Genomic DNA, 23,519 nt, shown 5'->3' with positions numbered 1-23,519 from the left:
CCTCATGTTTTCTGCAGGAACGTCTCTAACGGGGATTAGCTGACAGTCAACCAGACTTTAGGCTTTAGCTTCTGCATCTGTCAAACCACAAGCTGTCATTAGTTTACATACAGCATGCTTCCTGTAAACAGTAGTTTACAGGTGTGTGAAGCATAGAATCAAACTTTGGGGTTCTGGTAACGCTGCCTTTTCTTTATTACGCCACTGTAGAGCGGGTTCCTCAGATGCAATAAAAGGAACTAACAGTCAAATATAGTGGAGCTTCTGAAATGTGCTGATGTCAGAGTACGAGGTGGTGAAGGAAATGCTCCCTGTTACTTTCCACATCTGTGCTACTGTGGTCGTTTACACACGCATCTTGTGTCAGCCTATAGTAATGAGGTCAGGTTCACGCCTCTGCTCCTCTTCCACAGGTGCATGCTGAACACCATAGACGGCCCGTCGGAGCCCGTGGAGGACTACCTGTGTGACCCAGAGGAGATGCCGCTGGGGGCCAGAGAGAGCCGGCTGCCCTGCCCAGAGGACTGCGTCCTCAATGACTGGGGCCCCTGGAGCCGCTGCAGCCTGGTGAGAGCTGAGCCCAGTACACGGAGCGGCGGCGGAGCCCAGATGGGAACGTCACACTTCTGTCGGGCCTGCTGAGATTTATCTTGATATCTTTTTCCTGTCAGAAAGATTTTCTCTGAGGCTCTAGGAATTCAAAGCATAGCTGCATTTTATTTTTGAGAGCAGTGTGTTTCTTTGTCAACGGGTTATTTCTAGTCCACTGAGGAGGAGTAAAAATGGAGGAATGAACCAGGAAACCAGAGCAGAAATGCTTACACTGTATATCACTGTGTAGTCACTGTAAAAAATGATTTATGATATGGACTCAGGCAGGTTTCCCCATTTACATTTACTGACACACACTCCTGTCTTTATATACATCAGGAGTGGACGTTAGCGGGGGAACATCTACAAGTAGCTGTAGATTCTCTATCAATGGTTCTTTCTCAGAAATGTTTTCATCTATAAAATCATATAAATGTTCATTTCAGCCCTAATGTTCAAACATGAATCTCCCTCACTTTGTAAAGAGCCTCACACACGCAGAGGTTAGAACACGTACACAGCGTTTGTTCTCCTTTTCATATGACATGAAAGGTGTCAGAACATCCTGTTCAAATGCGCTGCCTCTGACACCGACTCGTGGTAAAAAGCCATTTAACTGCTCTGGCTTCACCTGCTGTTCTCGCAGCAGCTCCCTGCCCATTGTTAATCACACCCCATTCTCTCCCGAAGTGCTCGCCACACCGGCTTCCCACAATTCCAGTCTCAACATGGAGTCTGCAGCGGCACCAGCGGGACCTCTCACATGTTTTATTCATCGCACCAGCAATGGAGTTATTCAAAAGCCTGTCTTCTCCCCCCAACTCTCTTTTCCGCGAGCAGTGGCCCTGTAGGATCTGCTGCTTTACTATTCCAGCTGAATATCTGTTTCAGCCATCCTGTCATCGAATTCCACTAGCTGTGAATCCCAGGAAATAGTTACGGACGGAGTAAAAGCGGGAAAGTATGCAAATGTCTTCAGAAAGGAGCTGAAAGCGAATAGTGTCTCAATAATTTGGGAAATGAGCCAGAAAAGGCGAAAAATTCACAGTTATCTGCATTAATGTTCAATAAATATGGACATCAGTGTGACGGGGGCCGTTTGACTGGTGGCTGTGGCATATGTCTACCTTCACCTCCTATTCCCCTCAACAGAGCACGGCTGAATCATGTGCACTCACTAAAGGGCACGGCTTTTAACAGGAGTCTGTCTTTCAGCCCTGCACCAGGAGCAACAGCCGAGTGCGGACTGCGTACGCGCTGCGCTCGCCCAGCGTGGGGAGGGAGTGTCCGGACACGGCCAACAGGGAGCCCTGCAGCCTCAACCTCAACTGCTTCAACTACTTCTACAACATCACAGGTACAGGTACAAGCTCAGCCGCAGCAACAAACCGGCAAACGACCAACACAGCACCTCGAACCCCAGAGAAGTTAATGAGTCGCAAAACGCGTGAAGTGTGAAATCTCTGGTGCAGAGTCCAGATCAAGTCTCAGGTCCCTCGTGTCCAATTTAACACGCCTCTGCTAGATCATGTCTCTGACAGTGGCTTTGAGCTGCCACGTCCCATCTGACCTTTCCCCACTTCTGTGGAGCCGCAGAACCAGAAGTCTGTTAATGAGGGACTCGTGTTAATTGTTTAGCGGTGCCCTTTTTTTTTCTGATTCATTTGTTTTACCAGAGCTGTAGTTTGTTTAGTTTCAAATGATGAAGTCTCGTTATTCAGACTCCACTCAATCCTGCTCACATCTGCCCTCGGGCTGAGGGTCGAACGGACAAATGTGTAGCTTCTGGCTGTTCCAGCCATTAAAGACTTAATCATGCAAAGTACAAAGCAGAGGTTTGACGTCTGACTGCTGCGGGTGAGGTGCCTTGCTCAGTGGCATCTGCTGTGATTGTTACAAAACAAAAAAGGCATTTTTGAATGAATATATGTATTTCTCCAAGCTGGCAGCCTTCCCAAGCTCTCCCTCCAGTCTGCACATCATAGAGGTGACTCTTTAGCGTTTAATCTTGAAAACTAACAAACTACCTCAATCAAAAAAGTTGAGACAAACTGGCAGCGCTCCTACATTTCATTTGTTGATATTTGTTGGGTGGTTTATTCTTTGCCCCACATTGTGAACCAGCCCACAATCCTCCTCTGCCTTTGTTTTATCACATAGAATCCCTACTGCTGGGTTCACAGTGGCAAACTAGCATCCTGGGGTACATGTACATAATATACGATCAGAGATTATTATTGGGTAAAGCGCTTTATTTTTCACTGTTGATGCAGAGACTCGTTCCATTGCAGCTCCTCTTCCTTTTCTTGCTGTTGTTCTTTCTTTCTGCAATCTCCCTATTTCCAGTCCCCAGAGTGTCACAAAGCTCCTCGGCAGAAGGAGACACAATTCCCAGAGTTGAGCTTGCGAACGAGCTCGCTGCAGCTAAAAACAGCCACTCATCTTCGTGAGCGGACGGCATCTTTCATGGGTGACGCCGCGTCGCTTCTGCCGTGCGTTTGGAACAACAGCACGACGGCCGTTTAAACGCATTGACTCCACGAGTCTCAACTAAAATGCTGAAGCGGCGACACTGACTTCATTGTTCAGAGTGGTTTGGACCTGGAAACGGGAACTGATGTGGTCTTTAAATCACGGTGTTGTTTGTAAAGATAGAAGAAAGGCCTGTGTCAGTAAACATTATCAAAGGTAGAAATAGAATCTTAAATCTTCTGCCGATCTGCACTTTGAGTAGATGTAAAAACCCTGTTCTTTGCCGTTCATTAGGATATAATGCTAGCGGCTAAAGCTAGACAACATTCAAAGCGCGTGAGGCAGCGTGATGTTCGCTTTCATCGCCGCCTTCACCTTGAGACGCAGCACGGTCGCCGGAGAACAGCAAAGACTCGGTGACAGCTGAAGCTTTTGAACAGTTTTAAAACAGCATTCGCTCGTGTTTTGTCCCGGCTCATCATCGCACATCAACTGAAAAATACATCCCACTACAGAGGCAGAAAAAAAACCTTCGACTTGAATCCACCTTGCTTTTCTCCTCCCTCCTGCTCCGCTGTAAATCACGACTCCCTCTCGCCTGCTTCCCAGCTCTGCTCTCACCCAGGGTGCTAATAAAAACCGCAGGAACACTGGTAAATATTTGCTATATGCGGTAAAGCAGCTTTTCATGCAGACACGTGCTCTTAACACTCATCAGTTATACAAAATATGGAGTGATGTGATTGGCAGCAGTTATTAGTACAGCAGATTGTTCTTAATCCACGTGATGCTTAATGAAGAATGGCTGACATTATGTGAACACTGTGACTGGCTCCTCCTCACTCGTCTTTCGGCTCTTTGTTTTGGTCAGTGATTCGCAGACGTTGTTCCACTCGCCGTTTTATAAGCGCTCGTCCAACCAGCAGCTGCTTTTAGAAGAAGACTGCCCTTCTCAAAGTCAACAGAAAAACAGTTTAATAGTCTCAGTTACCCATCAAAACTAAAATCAACACAGCTTCCATAAACATGTTTTGAAAGTTGTAATTAGCATCCTGAGGATTTGGATTTTAAGACCTGAAAACAGACGAGATTTGATCTGTTCATGCTCCAAGAGACGTAATAGCAGCTCTGGTGTTTGTTTTAATGGGGAAATTACCTTTTTGTAGATGTAGACTAATTACACTCAGTGTTTATATGCATTATTTTGTTCATCTACTATATAAATAATATTATAGCACTAAACCATAGGGGATTGTGTACCTATACAAACAGAGGTCTTCACCCTCTGTTACAGTATGAGCTCAATGTTCATGTCTCTGTTTCCATCAGACTGGAGTACGTGTCAACTGAGTCCTAACGCCGTGTGCGGCAGCGGCATCAAGACCCGGATGCTCGACTGTGTTCGCAGTGATGGCAAATCAGTCGACATAAAATTCTGCGAAGAGGTGAGAGCTGCCAAAGTTCCTCAGTCGTCTCTGCTTGTTTTGACGTTCTTTGACATGCAGCTTTTTCTTAATGACTTAAACTGAACACTCTTTACAACACGCTCGCTTCCACTACGATCAGGCCTTCAGCAACATGAAATATTCAGACCCCTCCTGGCTTCAGGCTCAGCGTTTTGCTCATTCATTCCTGGTGTCTTGGTTGCTGTAATTGTAGCCGGCGGCTGTGGCAGCGCTGTCCCCACAGCTATTTAACCCTTGGCCCGACTCATCATCTGCCTCATTCACAAAAACGCATTGTGTCACGGTGGCTTCCATAGCCGCTCCAGCAGTCAGACCGGTGCCGCTCGCCGCAGTCTGTCCCCTGCCAGAGCAAAGGCTTCTGGGAATTGTTGTGTGGAGGGTCAAGCTGCTGTCTGCCTGTAACAGGTTGACTTGCGGCGACCGTTCGCCTGTTGCGAGTGATTTGTTGACGTGTCAGAAATGACCCCCTTCATTTGCTTCATGCGCTGCAGTTGAACTTGGAGAAGAAGTGGCAGATGAACATCTCCTGCGTGGTGGAGTGTCCCGTCAACTGTCAGCTGTCGGAGTGGTCGACCTGGTCAGAGTGTTCACAGACCTGCGGACTAGAAGGTAAGAACCTGTGTAACCTGGTGGAAAATGAGTTGAATGAGCTGTCGCCCTTAACATCCCAGCCCATCACAGGTATGAAGTTTGAACAGTGCGTCATGCATCACCAGTCTTCTCTTACATACATGTACATACGTACATATGGTATAATGTGAAGCAATAAGTACTTGGATCAGACACCTTCTGCTTCAACAACTAATGGATGCACAAGACATGAAGTGTGTGGAATCTGAGCTACAGTGGGATATTCTGCATTCACAATATGTATAAAGGTACGAGTTTGATAACGGCTAGACAGGCAAGACGAGACCTAATTTGCTGTGTGCGTCTGTGAGCAGAATCTTTTGTTTGAGTGTGTGGGCAGGCTGCTTTATGTTAGAAGGTGTCATAGTTGGTAAAGGTACACTCTGAGGTGAGCAGATTGCTGGGTAGGCATTGTGAAAATGAAAGAGGGTTATGCACCAAATGAGGGGTTCTGATATTGGAGAGTGGGTGGTTTGAACACGGTGACAGGAAGGTCGCAGTGTGTGTGTGTGTGTGTGTGTGTGTGTGTGTGTGTGTGTGTGTGTGTGTGTGTGTGTGTGTGTGTGTGTGTGCGTGCGTGCGTGCGTGCGTGCGTACGTGCGTGCGTGTGTGTGTGACTTTTATTTATCTAATTCATAGCATTAATTCTGCACTACTTAAATTAAAGGGTCTCATGTTTTAGCTGCAGAGGTTTGTTGGATTTATTTAAAAAGGTTTCGCTCATGAATGCAGACAATACTGGTTTATTCAAGTGGCCCAGCAGCCACTCACGATGTGTGAAGTGGTGTATTTCTGGCTTTTTAGAAAATACTGGTCTGTTAAGTGAAGCGTTCTTGTGCACAATAATATTAATTTCATGCATTCAAAACAAACATTGCATTTACAGAGGGAGCGGGTGTCTGCTTCTGGTCAAGCGCCACCGACGCTGCATGTGCCACAGCGTTTCGGGTTTGCTTCACATTTCAATCAGTTCCTCCAGAGGAACAGAATAAAGCAAACGCGAACAGATCTGATCGAACAACAATCGATGGCGCTTCCCTCTGTCCTCTCCAGGGAAGATGTGGCGGCGGCGGGCGGTGGTCCAGGCCTCTCAGGGAGACGGGCGGCCGTGTCCCACGCAGATGGAGCAGTGGAAGCCCTGTCCCGTGCGCCCCTGCTACCGCTGGCAGTACAGCTCCTGGTCTGAGTGTCGGGTGGAGGTCAGTCAATAAATCATACACGTCACATCACAATCCATAGACTTTAAATATTAATAAATGGGTCGACCTCTGTCACATACAAGGAACGCTGAGATCGATGAAGAAGAATTTGAGCCAAAAACTGGCTTTCTGTGGAAATCTCCGCATCAAGCAAAAAATAATGAAGTCTTTAGTATTGATGAACAACCTCTTCAAATCCCTGCTCATACACTTATTCTGAGAGATGGATAGTAAAAAAATCAATGTAATGCATCTTTAATGCTTATACATTACTGTAAACCAATACTTTAGCCAAGCACTTTGGCAGCCTCGGTGCTTCATTTTGCACTTTGTGCTCCCAGGTCAGGACATCTGCTGTGTTCCTTTATCATGAAATGGAATCAGCAGTGGCGGTGTATGCGAGGCTTATGAGAGGACAGGGACACATTTTAATTTCAATTAATTCAGATCATTTGTGCTCCTTAATTAACTTTATCAAGTGTCCGACACCTTCTTCGAGCCAAGATGATCTGACTGCATCAGCTGTCTTATCTGAGGTCATCCGCTGAGTTATTAATGGGCGATATCTGCGGATTGTTTAAAAGCTGCTAACGGTAGGATTTGAGCCCTGCTCGGTGAGAACCCCCTGCGGTTTCCATGGTAACGGCAAGTGAGGTTTGAGACTTGTGCAAACACTCAGATTCGATATAGATAAGTAGATGTGACATGTCCCCAGTTGGCCTCGAACCAGTAGCCCAGCGTCGTGATTGGGTGCCGGCGAGCGCTCATATAAAGTAAACCATTATCTCATTAATGATTGAATTTCTGTGCTGCGGTCTTTTCACCACAGAGATTTGCATATTTTTATTTGTTTATTCAATTTCAGGGAAACTGGACCTTTTATTTATTCATAAATTGACGCCTGTTTATACGCTGGGAAAATACAAGATCAAATTAAAATGGCTTAATTTTCCACCACATTCCCCTGATTTGGCCTTTTCATCTCTGATGATTGAGTATTGATTTAATAATGAAAGTCAATATGGAAAAGTAGCTTTTACCGTAACATAACCTCATTAATATTTCAGGCAGTTAATGTTTATGGTCTGAAAAAATGCAGCAAACATAAATTACATTTAGACTAAATCACATTTGTAATCCATCCTGCGTCGTGGTCGCTTTTATTACTAAGCGACTGTGGATCCGTGCAGCTCCTTCGTTGCTCACCGCGGTAATGAACCGTCTTCTCCGCTGGCAGAGTGTGGTGTGTGGACACGGGACGCGCTACAGGAACCTGTCCTGCTTCGTGTCGGACGGCTCTGGCGACGGCGACGGCAGCTTGGTGGATGAGGAGCTGTGCAGCGGCCTGGAGCTGGCTGTGGATGGAGACAAGCAGATCAGGCTGAAGGAGGCCTGCGTTCTTCCCTGTCCAGGTAAAAATCAGCTTCAGCCATTTGGCTTCTGATGCCAAAGCGGTGCCTTTTCCTGTCTGAGACATTAAGTTAACCCTTAAATAGTCAAGTCCAAAGCAGAGACAACGGTCCAGTCAAAGCTTGTGGCCACTTCTCTCTGGCTGCTGATTGGTCAACGGACCCACACTGACCACACACAGCGAAGGCCTGACACAACATTCACTGACAAACTAGATCTGTTTAATTTAAGTGTCAGGTCAAGAAGCTGCTTGTTCTGTCGTCAGTGGTTTTGTTGAAGAACCTTGTATCAGTGACAGTAGCTGTCATGTTAACACTCATACAGTACAATCACAACCCTTTGCAGTTATATAATCATACTGGCTCCCTTTGATTAGACTGATTAGGCAGCGTGGCGATAAACAGTCCACAAGATAAAATATGATCCAGAGAATCTGAGACTGCTCTTAGGATTTCACAATTAGTGTGAGGAAAATGAATTATTTTCTTCTTCAATCAATTTTTTACACATGCCTGAAAATATTCCAGAAGATTACGCTCTCACATCCCAACAGTGATAAATAATAGAAGTGCTGCATATGCTTGTAGCCAGTCTGTACAGAGGACTGAAATACGCTGATTGGATATTGTTGGATCTACGATGTTTCTGAGTCAGCACCGCCTTTAAGATTCCTATATTATTGATCGTTGTACAGACAAGGTTTCATCCAGAAGGAGTTGCCAGCTAAACACCACATTAACGTAATCCTTTGGTCCGATCTGTTTTCAATCAGCGTATTCGTGTCTGTAACGTGCTTTAGCACTGCAGGCATAAAACTGATGCATACATGCAGCTGTAAAGCTGCTTTCCGTTTAAACTCTACAGTAGCAGTTTAATTGATCACAAAGCAGAGACAGATTCTTTCCACAGCACTTGGCAGCTTTTCACAGCCTCCAAAGTCAGAGGCAGTAGTTAGAGGGAATAACCTGCATGCATTAACACAGGCCTTGTGTGCTGTAGGTGTATTTCACTGCATTGTACAGTAGGAAGGTGCAAAGTCCCGATCGATGACCCACCGCCTCATTTTGTTCCACATTCTCTCTGTCTGTCACCACTTCTTACCACGAAGGAGCTGATTTCTAAGCAGCTTCTTTTCTTTTCACCCCACAGTGAGAAGTCTCACATGAAGTGTGTGAAACTGGCTGGGTTTTTGGCTAGTGCAGTGGTCAAAAGACAGTTTCTTGCAAGCCTCCCACCGACGAGCACTGTTCCTTGTTTGTTGAATCGCAGGGCTGAGCCAGAGGCACCGCTGTCAGGAGCTATTTTCTGTTTTATGTGAGACGCGCACACCATTTGGACCACCTGCTCTCTCAGTGAAACGGGCCGGAAGATAAATCCAAATGAATGCTGTGACCCCTGCAATTCGATTCATTCCGTTTGTACAGTGAGGAAATAAGGAAGCAAAGTGATTATAACACACACGCACAGATTAAATAACATAAAAAGCGGTGCAATCAATAATCTGAGCGGGTGAGAACAAAACGCCTTAGGGCTTGTTAAAAAGACAAGATGGCGCATGGAGATGCACCACACGGAATAACAATGGGCTGTGCTCTGACATATCGTGCATTTAACCACCGCATATATGAAGAGAAGTGATGATTAAACAGTATTTTTTGTATTTCCCAGACGTTTGGTTACTGAGATGCACCTCTGTCCTTGGTATAAGTTGAAAACTTGAGGTCGTCTGATCAAGTGAGATGCTTCCAGGCTTTATGCTGTGGGCTGAACTGAACCAAACAAAGCTAAACCATGTGGGCGTCATGTAAATAACCAGCTGTGGAGCTTGTTGCTAGTTGCCGTTTAGCCGCGGCTGCACGCGTTTGGCTGTTAAAGCAGGTAAACCTTCTTTCTGCTGCTGTGGTTTTGGTTTTGTTGAGGGAATAACAGGTATCGACTGTGAGCTTGTAAGACTTTCTGTGCCAAGTTGGAGTTGGAGCTAAAACAGGACTAGACAGGGTTTTTACTAAGCTGTGGATGTTGGGATTCTTGTGTTGTTTCTGCTAACTGAACAACCAATAATTGCTACGCAAACGTTGACCCAAAGCTTGTTGCTGTGACATATGTGCGCATAATTCCAGCATGACTGGTCCCAGTGTGTCACCGACCCTCAAACCTGCAGGAAGAGACTTTATGTGAGTGAGTGACTGGATCTCAGCACAACCTTTATGCTGAGCTGGACATCTGTTGGGATTTACATGATGCATGACTATGCAAAGCACGTTCTCATTAAAGATTATGAAGTACACACACGTGCTTTTATTTAACTGCTTACAGTCCATATGTGGTGAATTATCTTCGGGCCAGTAAAGCACTCAACCCACCTGGTGGTTTAGAGTCTAATTTAACTTCTTCCTTCACATAAAGCAAAAAGAATCTTTAAACGAGAGGCGAAGCAGACTTTCTCTGGAGTTGACTGTCAAGCATCATCTTCTCCTCCAGTCTCAAAGCCAGCTCCACCTTCAAACGCATCACTCTCCGCACTCTGGAGGCCGGCGAGCCTCACGCTTCACCCAGAAAAATATGGACTCTCTTTAGCTCAGCTGTGGATAAAATCAGACAGAACGTTACAACAGTAAGAATCATTGCGTTAATGTTTTCACATGTTTATATTTTGCCTCAGTAAACTTAATATACACAAATGAAATGCTAACATCAAAACCATGGCGCCGTATGTGGAAGCCTCCCACTCTACCACAGCTACTGGTTGTACTCAGATAGTCCACTTTGACTTGTTTTCTCTCAGTGTGGAGCTACTTTGAATGGAAATCAACAAGTGCACAGCACAGTGTCAGCCTCTAATAGTTAGGTTTGCTGTGAATGTACTTTAATATGAATTTATGAGCAACCCAACTTTACTCGTCTGCGCCTGCAGCAAGACTCAGCTGTTACTGCATGTGACCAACAGCCATTGACATGAATTAATGGAAACAATAATAAAAGATAATTCTCATGTTTATGCATCGTCTTACAACTTTATTAGAAAATATTTGCAGGCTGACTACAAGCAGTAGTTTGACTGCACTGCTTCAGGCTGTGAGAAAACCTGATGTAGAGCTTGGTTTTAAAAGGCAGCATCTGGTGTCACGGGTCACTGATGGACGCCCTGCAGCAGCACTAACAAACTTTTCTTGCAAATAACCAGATATAGGATATTAAGTCACTCTGTTTACTGCCGAGTCCTCGCCAACACAACGTAGAGCTCTGGGTTCCAGAGTCGTCCACTCATCAGACTGTAATTGACAGCTAATATCTCAGCGTTGCAGCACAAAAAAGCACAACCTGAGCTGGAAAGGAACCTGTGGGACTATCTCTTCAGAAGTCGGGTGTGATGAGTTGTTGTCTGCTTTTGTGACAGAGGCTTGTCAGCTGCTGGGTTTGATGCAGCTTCAGCGCAGTGCAGAGCAGGCAGACAGGGAACCGCTGGCCGGCGGCGGCTGGAGTCCGTCCATCAGGTCTGCGGCTCCAAGGATCACGGCGCCGCTCCTCACTTAGTGAAGATGCAGCTGTGCATAAAGGAGCCAGCATCAGCGTTTCCTTTGGTTAAATAGGGCAAATCAACTTTTCAATACGAAAAGTTGGCAGTCTGTTCCCCCAATTTACCACATGATTCTGCCTGATAACAAGAGTGTATTTTCACACAGTAGAAGAGAAATCTGTTATTTTCGGTGTCAGTGGTCCCTGAAGGGGGAATTATTGTTCCTTATTTCTGCCAAAAGACAAAATGCAAATGTAGAGTTCAATTCCAAAGTGCTGTGTGTCTATTTTTCCTCCTCGTTGATCGTTCATCATTCAATATCTTAAAATATTGAAATGGGAACTTGTTAGCCTTCGCTCAACTCTCGACATGCTGCACGAGAGCGTGGCGTGTGTTTCCACTGGCACGTTTCTCATCCTGTAGGCAAAACCTCATCAGATGTCTGCTGGTCCTTTGGACAGAAAACACTGAGAGACGCTGCCCTAAATAACAAGCCGCTCCAACCTCTTTCGCCAGACTGCAGGAGCACCGGAGTATCAAACGGCAATCAAAAGCACAAACTGTTTTCTGTGCAGGGAGGTTCTGTAGTGTGATTTGGGAGGAAAGTCAAGGGCTGTTTGTGCAAGACTGGGACCAGCCTGGGAATTCTGGACGATTGAATCCACAAACACACACAAACAAACACACTTTCATGCAGCGCCACCCTTGACCTGTGCTCGAGTTCCCTTGATGCTTGATGAGCTGGAGTTGTCAAGTGAGATCAAAACCCACTGGCCTGCGCTGTGCAAACAGACAGACACCTGCCAATACAAACACAATATATAAAACGTGGAATAGATTATTCCAGTCCATATATTAGTGTCAATGCATTGTGTTGTACTGTTGTTTGTAACAATTTGAGCATCAAATAGACACAATTGAGAAAATGTGAATAAGTGATATCTAAAGTTTAATGTTAAATAAATCTAGATGTGATTTTTCAATCCAATCCCATCATCCAGAGCCTTTCATACGTTTCTGAGCCCTGAGCAGCAGACTGCTCACCTCTTAGTCTGACACTCGCCCTCCCCGAGGAGCTGCAGCTGCACTGACTTACAGGAAATTAAAAGATTTATGATACGGCTGAAGGACAGACTGAGCAATTTCTACAGGTCAGTGATCAGCGCTTCCTAAATTCCAGACTCAAACGGTAACGGTGAGCAGACGCCAGAGAGCGAATCGGTAAAGTGATGGAGAGTTACATGTGACCGGTTCAACGTCCAGGCTCTTCATACCTCATTCAAAGACCTGCAACAAAACAAGCTGGGAGCTGATGGAACTTGATGTGCTGTGAAATAGTTCTTCATACGCTCAAAGACCCAAATAGAGCCAAACATATTCAAATCCTCACTCTCACAGTAATTATTTCTGTTGAACCTTTTGTGAAATTAACTGCTGTTTGTTTGACTGCGAACCAGAGGATCACATACAGTTTTACCCTTTAGGTAATTACCTATTAGAGTAATCTAGTGTAATTGCGCATTTTTGCATGGGTTCACTGCAACGAGCAGCTACTGACTTCTAATCTGTCTTAATGATGTCAGTTTGCTGTGAGGTAAACAACCCAGACATGGTGCTATACTGTACGTCCTCCAGACCGACCCAGTGGTGAAATCAAAACTGCAGCACCTCCCAGCAAACGAAGCGGGTTCAAGTCAAGGTCTGTCTTTTTGTCCCCGCAGGCGAGTGCTATCTGATGGAGTGGTCCGACTGGAGCTCCTGTGTGAGCATGTGTGTGAGAGGGGCCGGAGTGGACTTCAGCTCGGTCCAGGTTCGCTCGCGAGCTGTGTTAGCCCAGGAGCCCGAGAACCTGCAGCTCTGTCCGGACCAGGCGTGGGAGTCTCAGCCCTGCACCGGTGAGTGACCCCAAACCCAACTAGCACAGCTACTGGGCGCTTTCATTCAAAATGCACTGTCACTGAGTGAAGTCAGTCTCAGGTTGGTGCTTGTTTCCTGTCAGTGCAGTAAAGAGACAGGCGCGTTGGTTCAGGGTCAAACCTGCAGGCTGTTTCCTCCTCTATCCGCCTGAAAGCTGCATCTCGTTACTGTGACAGGAAAGTAGAAGAAACACGAAGAAACCCACAGTGAGGACATGAGATTTAGGGAGAAGGGCTTTAAGAGACTTTCCTTCCTGTGAGGTTCCAGGGTTCCACCTGAGCCACTGAGCTACAAAGTCCCAAACATGAATCTGGAGCATTGCACTGCTACTGTTTCTGTTTTTCCACTGCTTAATTGACGCTCTCCCATTTGGGATTTTTCAAGCTGGATCTCCAGCGGAGGAAACCCCCCACGCTCATTTACTGTTGTGATACCGCGGCTCCCCAGGCGCGCTAATCACCCATTAGGTGCAGCGCGGCTTGTGACCACCGCAGAAGCTCCACATAGGCTGGTCCACAGCCCCTCCTCCCACTCCTCCAGTTCTGCCTGGCTACCGTACGCAGCCCCACAGCGGTTTTCACCACCCTGACCTGGTTTCACAGCATCTCGGAGAGTGGCCCAGTCAAGATGAGAGAGAGTGGAGGCGGGGGAAGAGCCGGGGTGGTGACTGAGACGGAGGCGGAGGGGGGGGGGGCTCCATACGAAGCTCGCTTGAGAAAAACAAAACCCGAGACGTGTCCCAGTTGTGCATTTACTGTTGATTCTTAGCTTTGTGTCCGTCCTACTGAACGTTCACAACAGCAGCAGATCTGTGTTACTTCAACCGAGCCCACAAATGCAACAAAGGAGCTGGAGGAAATATAAAAACTGGAGTTTCTTTTTTGTTTTGTTTTTTATTAAATTGGCAGTAAGTCTGAAGAAGCATTCGGTATTTGTCAGGACAAATGTACATGAAAAGTGGATCTGGAGGTTTTTTTGGCACACGTCAATCTTAATCTGAGTCTCTTTTAATCTTTGGTCGGTATATGGTATTATATGTATATAAGCCATTGTAAAACCACTTACATCCAAATCCCAAAGGTCCTTGTTCACATAAACATATAAGGTTGATGAGAATGAAAGGATAACTGAGTGAATGCAACTTCTAAAGGTGACGTATCCTCTAGAGTGAAAACATCTGCCTTTTCAGAACATTCAGCTGTTTTCTCTTTCACACGCTGTCATGTTTACGGTCCGGTCCAGCAGCACAGTGTTTACGCTGTGATCCAGTCCCTGGTTAAATACTAATACAGTCTCTTAAAGTGTTACGTATTTCATTCTCCATGTGCCTCGTCTTTGTTGTATAGAAGGAAAAAGTCCAACAGATCTAAGCATGTTTCCTTAAAAATAATATCAACCATTGGGATTCATTAGGAGTGAGTGGTCTGGTAGAACTTGAAATACTTCAGTGGACAAGTAAAATCATTCACCTGCTGTGCATGAGGCAAACTGCAGATGGCTCCATTTCTAACAGCAAGGGTAAAACGACTGGAAATTCAGTTTTCTTACCTCTCAAGCGTTTCACAAACCGGCTCTTTGGCTCGTTTCACCACCACAGACATTATTTCTGCCTCCGTATCAGCCTTTCCTCTGAGAAATGTATGTATTGTAGGAGACCTCCAATCTCCGCGTAAAGATGGTGGGAAACGCCGGCCGCAGTGAGCGATTCCACGATAACTTAACACTCTTGGAAAAAAGGAAAAGGGGAAGGAATGAGAAAAGCCAAGAGAAAATGGTGAAGTCATCAGAGCCACAGACAAATCATCCTGTGAAAGCAGCAGATAGAGCTGTGCCATCAGCTGCGGCGCCGATACTGTACCCGGCCTCGTGGAGAAGAGATCTCTCTTTTGTTCAAGGTTAAATTGTTCATTTACGGGAGCTGAATGGGTCGGACTGATGACTGGTTACACAGGACTCCACAGGGAAATATGGTCATTTACTGCACTGATGGAGATATTGATAAAGTCATAATAGCATTGATAGAAAGTCATTAAGCAAAAGCTCTTACTGAAGATTAAAACAGTGAACTGGGCTCCTCTGTGAAGACTCATTGACAGTGATATTATGTGACAGCAGCCTATTATACAGCCATAATTTAGCAGCTGCTTTAATAATGCTCCACTCATATGATTAATGTTCTCCACCGACTCCCACTGTCTTCATACTTGTTGATTGTTTCTGATTTTGCTTTCAGACGGAGAATGTTACGAATACAAATGGTTCAGCAGCCTCCGTCCAAACTCCACCCGGCCACAGATCTGGTGTCAGCGCTCGGATGGACTCAACGTCACCGGTGACGAACTGTTTCACACTCAGTCAGGTGCAGGTTTCGTGTACATGCGTAGTGTTTGATTCTAGTGTGTTTCATCTGCAGGAGGTTGTCCTTCTCTGAACCCTCCGACAGACAACAGCTCCTGTGACTCTCCCTGTCTCATGCCCAAGTCTTTCTGCAGTGAGGTACTGAAGCCTGCTCTGTTCTCATATCACCAATTTAACCACAAATAAAAACAGAGGAACCAGATTATACAGGAGGAAAATTGATTTGGGGACAAATACACAATGAAAAACAATAAAGAGACATGAACCTGAAGGCACATGTCCTCCAGGTGAATAGGAGCCGCAGGACTCCTATTCACACATTGCTGCCAGAACTGGATTAGAATTCAACAGGAAATGAAATGACGGCAGCACTAAGATGTAAAACTGGAGGAGAAGTCGCTTTTTGTCCCGAATACACAGCAGCTGGTAAATTTCAACCTTTATTAGCTTGTATATTTTCTAAATCAAATCCAGCCCAGTAAATAAAGGGTGGTTATCATCTGTAAAGCCAGCAGACTTCATAACCGCAGAGGAAGCGGGTCACAATGATCTGATGAGAAGTGCGCTTATGAAGGCTGGGGTCACCGGTTCGCACTCAGCGGCCACTTTAACTAATGCAGTCTTATAAAACGGTCACATAACAAATCCTGCCTCCGTGGAGGCTGGAATTTACTGTAGCAGCGGTTGTAGATGATAATAATGAAGGATCAAATGGGCTTTATTCAAGGCCTACAAGATACACATGATGTTACACATGTACCCCTTAATTTGATGTAGAAAGTAAAAAACAACTGTATAGTCAAAGAATCAGCTATTTTTAAAAAGATTTGAAGAATATTCGAAATATCTGCCAGCGTCCACTCATAAGCAACACAGTTAAAACACAGAGGACAGTGAGACTCATCCAGCTCTGTCACTATTTTCACCCCAATAAGCAACAATCAAGGCTCCCATTCAGGACTGATGGATACTGGATTTGAGGCGTGCGCCACTAAAGGGCTCTCATGCTTGAAAGATCCACTTCACGGTTCAGTTCTGATCTTTTAAACAGGTTGCTGGCAAGTGCGATATTTCAAATTGAACTTTATCTGAAACACAAACAGCTGACTGGTCCCTGAGCAATACACGGTTAGTGAGGACAAATGTGTCGGCATCGCCTGCCTGCTGTAAGTGATTTTTGTTAATTGGATTCTCTTGACGTCTGTGTGACTCTGTGTTAAAACAAACCGTGGACCCACCACACTACACAGAGTATCTATAGTGACAACCTTTGATACTCATAGGTCTCTGTAAGCTCTTCACACCTCCTTCCTGACAGATCCTCTGTCTGATTAGATAGGAAGCAACTGAACTGACACCTGCAGGTACTTCTGCTCTGTAGCGTCTGAGCCTCGGATGCTGCTGCAGCCGCTCCAGCCTTCGTTTACCGTGAGCTCCACTTCTCAGCTGTGAGCTGCTATGATCGCGGTCCGCTGGCCGGGGCCAGTAAGCGCTCTGGTGGTAACACAGTTTCTCCATTTTGCACTCGCTGAGGCCACCGTCTCCCGGGAACCCGGGAAACTTTTAGAAATACAGCGCTACTTTCACACCCTTGCCCTGATCGCACCTCAATACTATTTTAGTGCAGTCGTCTGCAGAGATTTATGGCTTGGTTTTTGCCCTGACAGGCAGGATGATTTGTGGGGCCTTACATCTACTGGAGTGTGCTTTCAAAACCATGTCCAATAAATTAATTTTCCATAGGTGAACTCCAGTCAAGTAGCAGGCACATAAATAAAAACAGCACAGGTTAATACTGTTGTTTCACAGAAACACTACATGAGGCCAGCAGGTCACAAATGTGGTTTCAGAGGGTTTGGGTTTTCATAGAAGCTGATGCTTTTATCTAGATTAAATAAAGACGGTAGACATCCATGGCAGTTCAGCCACATGAGCTACTTGACCAGCGTAGAGTAGTTCACCTCCATTCTGACAAAGCTCAGCACTTCTTTGACCCAATGTTCAGGCTCTTGCTCACGGATTGTGAATCTGCGCTGCCCCCTGCAGGCCGGAGTGTGCATGTGTGAGGAGGGATTCACGGAGGTGCTGTCCCCAACCGGGCAGCTGGACCAGTGCGCCCCCATCCCCATCCTGGAGATCCCCACGGTGGGGGACAAGAAGGGGGACGTCAAGACCAGCCGTGCCATCAACCCCACGCAGCCCACCACCATCCAGCCGGGGCGCAGCGGCCGCACCTGGTACCTGCAGCCTTACGGCCCAGGTCAGAGCCCTCACACACGCCAAGTTCATATCCACATTTAGCTCATTTTCACAAAAAAATAAAACCTACAGCCTTTAAAGGGCTTCTGCTTGGAAAACTAACCCTGCTTCAATGCAGCAGTCTTCACTAGCTCCGGTTTTCCAGTTGTCAAGTTGTAATTACAAAAACCGCCACAAGAAAATGCTTCTAAGTCAGAAATGTAGGGAGTCGGAACGATACGGACGCGGTTGGATTATATTTGGAGGAAGAATTGCTTTGACGGTCATAATAATCTCTTACCACAGAAAAATGTGAAAATGACAACAACAACCAGCCAGTGGTGGCTGTAAAAATAGTGTTTGTTTATTTATTAACACAAATATATATTGAATGACATGCATTCTATAGCGCTAGAGGCCACATAGCAGTTAATACTAAGTCCATAGCTTTTTACTTGTACACTCACTAGAAGAAGAGCACAATTATTTGTACATAATGTTTTGTTTTGTTTTTCAAAGAGAAAAGATTTCAAAATAACATTTGTAGCGTTTTCTCAGGCAGCAAAGTCATAAAGCTGAGAGGTTTTCACATGACAACAGCAAAATATGATGTACTTCAGTTTGTGTTAGGCAGAACTCGTGTTGACAGGAGCTAATTAGCATTCGATCTAACATATTTGAACTGTGCATCAATTAAAAAGCCGACACGCGTCGCGCGTCGGGATGGTGCCACCTACTCGGTTCTGGGGAGCGGCGCCGGCACCGAGGGCGGTGACTGATGGTGCGTGACAGCAAAAGGAACATTTAGGATGCAAGCGTGCAGAACAGACTGAGGAGCAGATACGTCCGCATTTGCACATCATCACACAGAATAACGCTTGTATCGTTTATCTTCCAAATGTTTGCCTGGTTTGACTGCACATTTTGTGATATTCTTGTCAACGCGATGACCTAAACATGATTTGCCTTCTGAGAAACAGAACAGTGTGGAGGGTTTTTAATCAGCCCATAATTCACAGTGTCATTTACTTACCAGATACAAGAGTTGGTGGCTTCTGCTGATAAATGTGCAGCCATTTGCACTAGAACCTCCTCTCTTTCACCTCCTTTGTGTAATAACATTATAAATATCATCTGATCAAAGCAGGTTGGTGTTTGGCAAATGGAACTGCAGCTCATTAGTTCTTTTAAGGTCCCACCACATTTGACTCTCCTAAAAAGATTCCGGTATCTTCAAGCTTTTGTGATTTACTGATGTCCTGTTCCTGTTGTGACCTGACATCGACCAAACCTCAGCTCTCAGATGACACACACAAACGAAAACAAGCATTTAAAATATTTTATCAATGGAAAGAATTGTGTAGTTAATATAGTAGAACTCTGAATAAACCCTGATATGTCTATGTCTATGATTTAAGACATTGTTAAATGTGGGCTGTGTGAGTTAACTGTTGCAGGTTTCAGTAGCTTTGTGACGTGTTGAGGTGTAAACAGACAAACTGATGAGCCTCCTCCTCCACAGATGGGAAGCTGAAGATGTGGGTGTATGGTGTAGCAGCTGGAGCCTTTGTGCTCCTCATATTCATAGTGTCTATGATATACCTAGCTTGGTGAGTGACCAGTTTAATGTCCCATATTTCATCATCATCGTCATCCTCATTCATGAAACCAAACCCTCCCTCATTTCCCACCCAGTTTGTCTTAAGGAACCCTTCCCTCACGTCACAGTTTTCTTTTTTGTTGCTCCCCTGATGCCACCTGGTAATGAGAACAGCAGCTACTGTGCCAAGGTGCATCGCTCTCTTAAGGCCCAAGAGTCTGACGCCAATGGGACGGCGGTCTGGATGGGCCAGAATGCACATGAGATGATTTACACCTGTCCCAATTGCCAAGAGCTGGCTCAAAGCCACAGCAACAGCAACAGCAACAGCAACAGCAGCAGCTAATAAGGATGTAGAGGGTTGAGCCCCCACCCAACTCATCCTGCAGCCCCTGACCTTTCTCTGTGACATCTGTGAAAAGTCACATGTCCAGTCTGATTAGCTGAGTGACGGTGCAGGTGAGAAAAAACACAAGACTTGTAGAGCAGAGCCCCTCATTCCTTCGTTTAGGCTTCTACTGTAGCTGAGACCAGATTGAAATCCCTTTTCTACATTAGTTTGTCATACGTGCTGTTTATACCTGCCTTGTGACACCATAACTGATGAAAGGGTTTGTCGTAATGTGTGACAGCATAAGAAAGGACATCTTAGCTTTCAGCTACAAATCCTGTTTCTGGAAGGTTAAATTAGTCCTGTTTAGATTTCAATATGTATTAATAAGATCTGAAAGGCGTTAATTCAGCAAAAGACTGTCAAACATTTGTTCTTTCAGATTTTATCTTATCTAAATAAATCTAAGTCAACTGAAGATTCTTAATATATTCTTTTTATCTCTTTGATTATTTTCTTGTTATTGGCAAAGTTATAGTTTCTCCGTCCACACAGTGACACTGTCTACAGGATGTGTGCCACAGCCAGTCACAGACATCAGTAATGGCTTCTTTTCACAAAGAGGTATAAATATGGTAAATTAGCCCTTGTAAGGTATCACATCACTGTCAGCCAGAGCATCGCCCTGTGAAAGATTACAAGTACAAACATAATTATTTGTGTTGTTACATCCTCATGAATTTGTCATGCGTTTGTGTAGCTGTGTACAGTAGTTAAACAAGCTTTCGTGGAGGGATGTAATACCACAAATTAATTTAATTTCCACTGACGGCTCAGTGTGTTGCACTAGTGTGATGTGACACTGCCACCCTGTGGCCGAAGGTGGAAGTACAGAAACGCCTTCTTTTAAATTCCCCTTAAATCGTATCTCATTATCCTTTTACACATCACACACATTTATCTTAGACCTTTATATTCACAAAATACAAATAAATATAAAATTAAATGGCTTGAGGATATTAAATATTAACATCTGCCGCCAACTGTGATTTTGTAGAGAAAAGGTGCTTGATGCGAATCACTGACTTCTAAATGCAGAGTAGTGTGTAACATTGATGTTCCTGTAGTTGTAGCTGTCCTTTCCCATGAAAACATGTTCAAGGTTTTCATGTAGCTCACTTTGCTTTTGCATCGTCCGTATGTGCTGTTTATGTGTCTATGAATTCAACAGAGAAACACACATTTGTTATTATTTTTCGAGTTTAGATCAGTGGAACAGTTGGTTGTAAAGAATCTGGAAAGGGTCAGACTTTGTCTCTGCAGCCTTGATATTAGCAACAAATCTACATTTTTGTCAGACACATCCACATTTTAATTAGGGAGTCATGCTGTTTAAAGCGTGGTGTGAGCTGCACAGAGGGACAGACATTTTGGCACCGTAGTTGTGACCTGCTGTCCATTATGTTTGTTCTCTACAACATATTTTTACACAAACCAACATGTTGTCATTTGTCACATCCACTGTGGTATTTTAGTTTTTATTAATATTGCAGATGCAACTAACTCTTTCTGTTTCCAAATGTTCCCACACAGCAAAAAGCCAAAGAGACCTCAGAGACAGAGGCAGCAAAACAACCGACTAAAACCTCTGACTCTCGCCTACGACGGAGACACGGACATGTAGTCCTCCAGGAGAGCCCACCTGTCAAAAAGACCTACTTCAATCATTCAGCCATTACAGGGAGGGACATGGATGTTTGCAGTGTGAACACACACATCCTCTTAGCAGAAACACTGGTGGGGTTTGTCCATTTCTAGACCTCCATATTTTCCTTGTTTTTTTTCTGTTTGTTTCTTTTGCCTTCGTGACCTCCACCGTATTTGATGAAATGCCTTTTTCATCCTGTACATGTCCACATTCTGTAAAGAAAAGACATTTATCAGACGCAGGAGTGGCTGGGTGTAGAGGACAGACCCAGCTCCTTCCTGCCTCTGTGAACATGGCAGCGCGAGCTCTGACTCTTCCTTCGCGCTTTGCTGCTTGTCCCTAAAATGCTGAGTAGCTGGAGGCTTAGGATGCTCTGACGGTTCGAACGTTGCCAAAAATCACCGCAGGGAGGAGGGGGAGGAGGAGGAGGAGGAGGAGAGGAAAATCTCCATAAAAAGGTTTGGATTCCTTTTCCTCAATCCTCAACTGGGTTTGACTCAAATCTCTTTTACAGTCTTGAAACAAAAGGAGCCGTTCCTTCCCTTCTTTTCTCCATTGATTCAGAGGCGCACAGGCCTGTTTGTGGGATAAACGACTCCATACAGGGCTGATGGAGGAGTAGCCTGCACTCAGCCTTTCATGGAAACTACTGCCTGCCTCCGCCCTCGCTTCGTTTCAGGCATTACATTGCACTATATTAGTGCAGCATGATATGCACATGTGACTTCTACCTTCTATTGCCATAAACACTGCCTCTTCCACAGACATGAGCCATACAGCAGAACAGCTGAGGCCAACACATGAACATACGCAGAGGAAGACGACTGCAACAGGAAAACATTTCTACATGTGTCACATTCTACAAGTAAATATATGTATAGATTTGATTTCTCACAACCGTTAGTTTTTTTGGTTGTAGTCAAGTACCTTTCGTGGTTTGTAGATTCCGTCTGGTGTTTTAACTTTATTTCTGCCCAGATGCAATTGAAGATTGAACCAACAGGTGACATGTTTCAATCACTCACCTACTATTAGTTATGTAAACCACACAAATTAAGGTTTTTGTACCTACGTTAGCGCATTGTGGAAAGTTTTTCATTTTTACAGTGGCTAAAGAATAAGAAAGAGCATTATAATAAAAATGATTAACTTCCTGTAAATGTCATTTCTGCCTTACTGACAATAACTACAGTAAATACTAACTGTCCTGTAACACAGTTTTACTACTATAATGGGACGTTTCACATACATGTACACAAAAATTAGCTTTTCTTTTGAGGTCACTTAGCAAAGACTCAGTTTTTTAAATATTTCCATGTAGTAACGGTCTCATTGTTGCGCTGTTATCACCCCACAGGAGGTGAAGTATAGTAAATAAAAGAACAGGAAAAATCTTAACTCATATGACATGTTAATAAAAGAACATCCTTCTGCTGAGTTCAATGGTAACGCAAACTGGTGTGTGGAGAATGTTTACTTTTTGTTGTGAAATTTGTAAATAACAGCAATTTTTTTTATTTTGGGGGAAAAAATATCAAAGTATGTGTACATTTATTTTGTATTGCACAGAAACTGTTTAGTATGAATATTGCGAAGTGGGTGTACGATATTGCTGATTGTGATTATCATGATGCAAGTTGTATGGTGTGAAAACAAAAGGAAAGAAAAAAGAACCAGAAGATGACAAAGGTTCAGCTGTTTTGTACAGGATGTTTATATGTGTGGGAAGAATTACTGAAAATAAACAGGGACACGGTTGTAAACACAGATCAAGTTATCGAGTCGTTTGTGTCATTTTCTTCACTGCTGCATTTCTCAGTCGTTAATGCTGCTGCACATCTGTAACTGGTTGTGGAAGTCATATTATAGTATGTGGTGAAAAAGTACAGTCTAATATGTGATGGCACAAGTGTATACAATGTGATGAAAAAAGGTCATAGTATAGTACAGAGTAAAAAATTGTTATAGTATGTGTTGAAAAAAAATATCATAGTATAAGATTTAGGATTTACAAAAAAGGTGTAATAGTATGTGATGCAAAAAGGTCCTAGTATAGTACAAAGTAAAGTGTCATAGTAGATT

At 44.5% G+C, this 23,519-nt stretch overlaps 1 protein-coding gene across 1 annotated transcript in view; it reads left to right on the top strand.

Annotated features, from left to right (window-relative positions):
• LOC114843479 (thrombospondin type-1 domain-containing protein 7A) overlaps positions 1 to 23,204 on the top strand; it is a 99,759-nt gene extending 76,555 nt beyond the window's left edge. Inside the window, exons 17-28 of the mRNA XM_029130063.3 lie at positions 414 to 567; positions 1,807 to 1,948; positions 4,393 to 4,508; positions 5,021 to 5,138; positions 6,213 to 6,358; positions 7,596 to 7,770; positions 13,007 to 13,180; positions 15,436 to 15,534; positions 15,616 to 15,698; positions 17,607 to 17,820; positions 19,321 to 19,408; positions 21,323 to 23,204. Coding sequence (XP_028985896.1) covers positions 414 to 567; positions 1,807 to 1,948; positions 4,393 to 4,508; positions 5,021 to 5,138; positions 6,213 to 6,358; positions 7,596 to 7,770; positions 13,007 to 13,180; positions 15,436 to 15,534; positions 15,616 to 15,698; positions 17,607 to 17,820; positions 19,321 to 19,408; positions 21,323 to 21,413 — 1,600 coding nt within the window. The 3' untranslated portion in view covers positions 21,414 to 23,204. The remainder of the gene's footprint in view (positions 1 to 413; positions 568 to 1,806; positions 1,949 to 4,392; positions 4,509 to 5,020; positions 5,139 to 6,212; positions 6,359 to 7,595; positions 7,771 to 13,006; positions 13,181 to 15,435; positions 15,535 to 15,615; positions 15,699 to 17,606; positions 17,821 to 19,320; positions 19,409 to 21,322) is intronic.
• The last annotated feature ends 315 nt before the right edge of the window (positions 23,205 to 23,519 follow it).

The sequence above is a fragment of the Betta splendens genome, chromosome 16 (assembly GCF_900634795.4).
Source record: "Betta splendens chromosome 16, fBetSpl5.4, whole genome shotgun sequence".
NCBI classification, from domain to species: domain Eukaryota; kingdom Metazoa; phylum Chordata; class Actinopteri; order Anabantiformes; family Osphronemidae; genus Betta; species Betta splendens.
Note: the sequence above shows the minus strand (reverse complement) of the source record. Positions and strands in the feature narration are given on the sequence as shown.